Source organism: Apteryx rowi, unplaced genomic scaffold (genome assembly GCF_003343035.1).
Source record: "Apteryx rowi isolate R43461 unplaced genomic scaffold, aptRow1 scaffold_908, whole genome shotgun sequence".
NCBI classification, from domain to species: domain Eukaryota; kingdom Metazoa; phylum Chordata; class Aves; order Apterygiformes; family Apterygidae; genus Apteryx; species Apteryx rowi.
In genome coordinates this window covers 24,716-31,441 of record NW_020451214.1, presented here as the reverse complement: position 1 = coordinate 31,441, position 6,726 = coordinate 24,716, and the positions used below count along the sequence as shown (strand labels likewise).

General features: G+C 66.7%; 1 protein-coding gene across 1 annotated transcript in view; it reads left to right on the top strand.

Moving 5' to 3' along the window:
* The window catches only part of THBS3 (thrombospondin 3), a 10,383-nt gene that overhangs the window by 2,397 nt on the left and 1,260 nt on the right, over positions 1 to 6,726 (top strand). Inside the window, exons 2-20 of the mRNA XM_026091547.1 lie at positions 168 to 374; positions 584 to 840; positions 972 to 1,074; positions 1,255 to 1,281; positions 1,739 to 1,821; positions 1,960 to 2,011; positions 2,106 to 2,254; positions 2,454 to 2,594; positions 2,805 to 2,882; positions 2,964 to 3,116; positions 3,239 to 3,349; positions 3,487 to 3,594; positions 3,840 to 3,999; positions 4,116 to 4,234; positions 4,927 to 4,979; positions 5,218 to 5,411; positions 5,516 to 5,806; positions 5,883 to 6,079; positions 6,156 to 6,328. Coding sequence (XP_025947332.1) covers positions 168 to 374; positions 584 to 840; positions 972 to 1,074; positions 1,255 to 1,281; positions 1,739 to 1,821; positions 1,960 to 2,011; positions 2,106 to 2,254; positions 2,454 to 2,594; positions 2,805 to 2,882; positions 2,964 to 3,116; positions 3,239 to 3,349; positions 3,487 to 3,594; positions 3,840 to 3,999; positions 4,116 to 4,234; positions 4,927 to 4,979; positions 5,218 to 5,411; positions 5,516 to 5,806; positions 5,883 to 6,079; positions 6,156 to 6,328 — 2,656 coding nt within the window. The remainder of the gene's footprint in view (positions 1 to 167; positions 375 to 583; positions 841 to 971; positions 1,075 to 1,254; positions 1,282 to 1,738; positions 1,822 to 1,959; positions 2,012 to 2,105; positions 2,255 to 2,453; positions 2,595 to 2,804; positions 2,883 to 2,963; positions 3,117 to 3,238; positions 3,350 to 3,486; positions 3,595 to 3,839; positions 4,000 to 4,115; positions 4,235 to 4,926; positions 4,980 to 5,217; positions 5,412 to 5,515; positions 5,807 to 5,882; positions 6,080 to 6,155; positions 6,329 to 6,726) is intronic.

Below are 6,726 nucleotides of genomic sequence, written 5' to 3'. Positions count from 1 at the left end.
CGGGCCGGGCCCCCCGCGGCCTCCCCCGGGCGCTGCCCCTCCGCCGGGCTTGCCCTCGAGGGGGGCTTTCCCCGCGGGACGGCGCCGAGCCCCGAGCCGGGCAGGCCCGCATCTCCACGCTCGTGCGCCCCGGTCAGGACGCCACCTCCGTCCTTTCCTCCCTGCAGTCATTGACCTGCTCATGGTGAGCGAAGCCCGGCAGATGGCCAGCATCACGCACAAAATCAGGATGGAGCTCCTGTCAGTCAACGATGTTTACCTCCTCTCCACCTTCCGCCTGCCCCCCAAGCAGGGGGGGATCCTCTTTGGCCTCTACTCCAAGAAGGACAACACGAGGTGGCTGGAGGTCTCGGTGGTGGGGAAAATCAACAAAGGTAGGTGCCTGCCGCATGAGGCTGTGGGGCACGTGCTGGCCCTGATGTTTCCGCGACGCACAGAGAGAAACGGGATGAAGTCCTGCCATCYGCAGGGCCTGCTGCAGACAGCAGCTGATAAGCCGGGTGCGAGCTGAGAGCTTTCCAGGGCATGCTGGGTTGCCTGTCCTGCGGCGGAGCCTTCATGGCCCCGTCCTCCTCCTCCACAGTGCTGGTGCGCTACCTGCGGGAAGACAACAAGCTGCATTCGGTCAACCTGCAGCACGCGCATGTGGCCGACGGGCAGAGCCACATGGTGATCGTGCGCCTGAGCGGGCTACGCGGGGACATGCTCAGCGTGGAGCTCTATGTGGACTGCAAGCAGATGGACTCCAGCGTGGGGCTGCCCGAGCTTTCGGAGATCCCCCTGGCCGAGGTGGAGTCGATAGAGGTGCGCACAGGGCAGAAGGCCTACCAGAGGATGCAGGTGAGTGCCAGGACCTGCCCTGGGGCTCCCAGGGCTGCGGGGGCTGAAAGCCCCCAACCCCGCTCCTCTCCCTGTGCCCTTGAGGCAGGCAGAGCATCCCATGGCCGATTGCATCTCCCCTCGTACCTTAGGGGTTTGTGGAGTCCATGAAGCTGATTCTGGGAGGCTCCATGAGCCGAGTTGGGGCCCTGAGCGAGTGTCCTTTCCAAGGAGAAGAGTCCATTCACAGCGCAGGTAACAGCACATCCGCGGTCTGCTCTGAGCGTGGACACCAGGGAGCGGTGGGCTCGCAGGCTCCCCCGTGCGTTACGCGCTGCGTAGCCCTAGCAGGGGGTGCGCTCTGGGCCCAGCCCCAGGCCATGCGCTGGCCAAAGCAGCCGACGGTAATATCTTGCCCGGTCTCTCTCCTTGCAGTGACAAGCGTGCTGGCCTCCGTCCTGGGTGAGTCCCTGCTCCCTGGCGCGTGGGTTATGACTATGTTTGGGGGCCCGCAGAGGTGTGGACCCTTTGCAGCCTGTCCCAGCATCCTGAGTGCCTGCAGGGCACCCCGGGAAGGGGAATCTCGGAGGGACGTGGGGTGGGAATGGATGTGTTTCAAGGGATAAGCCTTGGCCGTTCAGTGCCGTGAGGACACCTCCCACCCCATGCCCAGGAGACCCACATGTGGGTGAGCCAGCAAGGGGCAGGTTCGCAGTCCTTGCCAATGGTGCCTGTCCCTGCAAGGCAAGGACAGGCTCCTGCGTGGCTCTGGGCCCAAGTGGGGACGAGGGGACGGGGCCTTAGGCTGTCTCGTGCCCTCCGGTGCGGTGCAGAGCGGTGGGGGCAGAGCAGCGCCCAGCTCTGGCGGCTGCCTCCGTCCTGGGCCTGGGGCTGACTCTATCCTTTCTGCTCGTGGCAGGTGAGCAGACCAAGGCGCTGGTCACTCAGCTGACCCTTTTCAACCGGGTCCTGACAGAGCTGCGAGAGGACATCAGAGACCAGGTGAGGCAGCACGGTGGCATGAGGGTGATGTGCCCCACACTGCCCCTGTGCAAAGGGCTTGGTGGTGGGTGCAGGACCGTCTGCCCTGGGCCTCGGACGCCAGCTGCCCCCGACACGCCATGCTCTGCTCTCCTGCAGGTCAAGGAGATGTCTCTGATCCGCAACACCATCATGGAGTGCCAGGTCTGCGGTGAGTGCCGGTCCAGCTCGGCTCCCGCCCCGCTCTGGGGCGAGCGGCGGTCCCGCGCGGGCTCTCGCCCCCTGACCGGCCCTGCTTTCCCCAGGGTTTCACGAGCACCGCTCCCGCTGCAACCCCAACCCCTGCTTCAGCGGCGTGGACTGCATGGAGACGTACGAGTACCCCGGGTACCGCTGCGGGCCCTGCCCTCCGGGCCTGGAGGGCAACGGCACGCACTGCGCGGACATCAATGAGGTGAGCCTGCCTGGGGCACGCTCCGCACGCCTTTGACCGGGGACATTTTGAGCCCTGGTGTGGGCAGGGAGATGCTGTGTGCCTGACACGTCCCCTCCCCGTGGTCCCCAGGCCACATGGCAGGGCAAGGCCCCCCAGGCTGCTCCCTGGCTTGCGGCGTGCTGTGCCCAGATCCGTAGCTTTTCTCTTTACGCCGCAGTGCGCCCATGCCGACCCCTGCTTCCCCGGCTCAAAGTGCATCAACACGGCACCCGGCTTCCGCTGCGAGCCCTGTCCCCGCGGCTACCGGGGCAACACCATCTCTGGTGTGGGGGCCGACTACGCGAGGGCCAGCAAGCAGGTGGGTGCAGCGCCTGGGGACTCGGCCGGCTCTGCGTGGGTGCGCCAGGCTGCTGAGGTGCAGGCAGAGGACGCTGCGCCTCGATCCCAGCTCCAACGGAGGGCTGCTTTCCTGGGTGCCTGCGGGACGATGGAGCCTGTCCTGGGCCCCCTGCGGGAGCTGCAGAGGAGGTGAGTGCTCGGGTGATGGTTTCTCCCTTGCTGGCTGCAGGTTTGCACGGATATTGATGAATGCAATGACGGGAACAACGGCGGCTGCGACCCCAACTCCGTCTGCACTAACACGCTGGTGAGTAGAGCTGCCCTTCTGCCCCTGCCGTCTGGCGCTGCTTCTCTCTCCTCATCCTGCCCCAAACCCTGTCTCTCCCAGGGCTCCTACAAATGCGGTCCCTGCAAGTCAGGGTTTGTGGGGAATCAAACGACCGGCTGCATCCTGCAGAATTCCTGCAGCAGCCCCACCTCCAACCCCTGCGACATCAACGGGTTCTGCATGTTCGAGAGAAATGGTGAAATTTCCTGTGCGGTGAGTAGGGGGCCGAGGATAGGAGGACTGATAGGGGAGCACAGGAGATGCCGGCAAGGCCAGCTCTTGCTCCTGCCAGGGACCTTCTCTGCTTCACAGCCTTTGATTTCCCCTTTCCTCAGTGCAACGTGGGCTGGGCCGGCAATGGCAACGTGTGCGGGCGAGACACAGACCTCGACGGCTACCCGGACGAGCCGCTGCCCTGCATCGACAACAACAAGCACTGCAAGCAGGTGGGACCGCGTCCTGGGAGAGGGAGGAAGGCACCTGGGGAAGGGGTGCGGGGAGCTGGGGCAGCAGGACGGCCCAACCCCAGGCTGTGCTTCAGACCTCTCCTCCTCCTCACCTTTAACGGCGTTTGTGCCCCCAGGACAACTGCCGCCTGACGCCGAACTCGGGGCAGGAGGACGCTGACAATGATGGCATCGGGGACCAGTGTGACGATGACGCTGATGGTGATGGCATCAAGAACGTGGAGGTGCCCGTGCCACCAGGGCAGGACGTGCCTGGGCCTCCGGGGGCTGTGCTGGGCAAAGGGGACAGTCTGCCCTTTGGCCTTATGCTGGTGACCCCTGGGGATCAGCAGGCCAAGGCCGGTGGCTCTGGGATGGTCTGGCTTAGGCTGCTGGAGGAGATCTCCTGCCCCGACCCATATGGGACTGCGGTCTCTTGTCTGCCAGCCACTGCGGTGAGGGCATGTCTCTGTCCTTGTCTTGCTTGCAGGACAACTGCCGGCTCTTCCCCAACAAAGACCAGCAGAATTCAGATACGGACTCCTTTGGGGATGCCTGCGACAACTGCCCCAACGTGCCCAATAATGACCAGCGGGACACAGACAGCAACGGCGAGGGGGACGCTTGCGACAACGACATTGATGGGGACGGTGAGCGGCTCCCGAGGCTGGGCTGCAGATCCCTTGCAGAGCAGGGCCCGCGTCCCACCAGGCTGGGCAGGGGGTGAAGGTGTCCGCTCACGTGCTGCTGGTTGTCCTGCTTGCAGGAATTCCCAACATGCTGGATAACTGCCCCAAGGTGCCCAACCCGCTGCAGACAGACCGCGACGAGGACAGCGTTGGGGATGCCTGCGACAGCTGCCCTGAAATGAGCAACCCCACTCAGGTATGGCTGTGAGGCAGGGCCCGGGGCAGGAGGCACGGGCAGGGGCAGGCTGGTCTTGCTGCGTGGGGCTTGCAGCGCCCTGCATCCAGGCGGGTTTTGAATATCTCCGGAAAAGGAGACTCCACAACCTCTCTGGGAAACCTGATCCAGTGCTCTGTCACCCTCACAGTGAAGAGTTTTTCCTCATGTTCAGATGGAACTGCCTGTGTTTCAGTTTGTGCCCGTTGCCTCGCGTCCTGTCGCTCGGCACCACTGAAAAGAGTCTGGCCGCATCCTCTTGACACCCTCCCTTCAGATGTTTGTACACATTGATAAGATCTCCTCTCAGCCTTCTCTTCTCCAAGCTAAACAGGCCCAGCTCTCTCAGCCTTTCCTCATAAGAGAGATGCTCCAGTCCCCTAATCATCTTTGTAGCCCTCCGCTGCACTTGCTCCAGTAGTGCCACATCCCGCTTGTCCTGGGGAGCCCAGAACTGGACGCAGTACTCCAGACGTGGCCTCACCAGGGCTGAGTAGAGGGGGAGGATCACCTCCCTCGACCTGCTGGCAACACTCTTCCTGATGCAGCCCAGGATACCATTGGCCTTCTTGGCCGCAAGGGCACATTGCTGCCTCATGGTCACCTTGCTGTCCACCAGGACCCCCAGGTCCTTCTCCGCAGAAGAACTGACCTCGGGCTCCGGTCTCTTTCAGACAGATATGGACAGTGACCTGGTGGGAGACACCTGCGACACCAACGAGGACAGGTGGGAGCCCGCGCCGCTGCCCGGCTCCGGGGGCAGCGCCTGCTTCTTGCCTTCCCGGGGGGCAGACCCGCGCTGGCCGGAGGCCGGGGCCTCGTAGGGGAGTGCGTGTGGGACGGGGCGTCCTGGAGAGCCGCAGGAGCACGCAGGGGGGGAACGCGGGGTCTCGGGGCTCGCCAGGGCTCCGGTGGCAGGTCCTGGGCCCGCGGTGCCGCCCTGATTGCGTCCTCGCTGCCGCCAGTGACGGGGACGGGCATCAGGACACCAAGGACAACTGCGCCGAGATCCCCAACAGCTCCCAGCTGGACTCGGACAACGACGGGCTCGGGGACGAGTGCGACAACGACGACGACAACGACGGCATCCCCGACTACATGGCGCCCGGCCCCGACAACTGCCGCCTCATCCCCAACCCCAACCAGAAGGACTCGGACGGTGAGCGCCGGGCGGGCGGCGGGCAGCGGGCCAGGCCCCCGTCCGTGCACGACGTCCACCTGCCCGGCGCCTCCGTGACCCACCGGCGCTGCCCGCCCGYGCAGGGAACGGCGTGGGCGACGTCTGTGAGGAGGACTTTGACAACGACACCGTGGCCGACCCGCTGGACGCCTGCCCTGAAAGCGCCGAGGTGACGCTGACCGACTTCCGCGCCTACCAGACGGTGATCCTCGACCCCGAGGGCGATGCGCAGATCGACCCCAACTGGGTTGTCCTCAACCAGGGGGGGGGGGGGGGGGGGGGGGCGACCGCAGGCGCTGCCGCCAACCCCGCCATCCCCCCGCAGGGCATGGAGATCGTGCAGACCATGAACAGCGACCCGGGCTTGGCCGTGGGTAAGGGGGCTCGGCGCAGGGTGGGAGGGGGCCGGCGGGGGGAGCGCGCCGTGCACCACCTGCCCGCCTCGCCTAGGCTACACGGCTTTCAACGGCGTGGACTTCGAGGGCACCTTCCACATCAACACCGTCACCGACGACGACTACGCCGGCTTCATCTTCAGCTACCAGGACAGCGCCAGCTTCTACGTGGTGATGTGGAAGCAGACGGAGCAGACCTACTGGCAGGCCACCCCCTTCCGCGCCGTGGCCGAGCCGGGGCTGCAGCTCAAGGTGAGCGCCGGGGGGCCGGGTGCTGCGGCCCCGCAGCCCCGCTGACGCTGACGCTGCCGCCGCTGCCGCCCCGCAGGCGGTGAAGTCGGCGACGGGCCCCGGGGAGCACCTGCGCAACGCGCTGTGGCACACGGGCCACACGCCGGGCCACGTCCGCCTGCTCTGGAAGGACCCGCGCAACGTGGGCTGGAAGGACAAGACGTCCTACCGCTGGCAGCTGGCGCACCGGCCCCAGGTGGGCTACATCAGGTGAGCGGTGCGGCGGGGGGCGGCCCCCCCCAGTGTTGGGGACCCCCCCCCATGTGGGCCCCCCCGGTGCGGGGCGGCGGGCGCGTTTCCTCTTTAAGGCGGCGGCGGGCGCAGCCCCCGGCCCGCGCGGGCCGCCGCGGCCATTGTCCCCGTTGCCCGGGCAACGCGGCCGGTCCGCGGCGCTGCCGGCCCGCGCCTTTCACATGCAAAGCGGCGCGAGGGGCGAGCGGGGCCGCCGCGGGGCCCGGCACGGCACGACACGGCCCGGCCCTCCTCGCCGCCGGGCGGGGACAGCCCCGGGGCCCCGGCCGGAGCAGGGGGCCCCGGCCCAGCCCCAGCCCCTCAGCGGGGTCCCCCACTCCCCCAGTTCAACCCCACAGCAGGTGCACCAGGCCCCC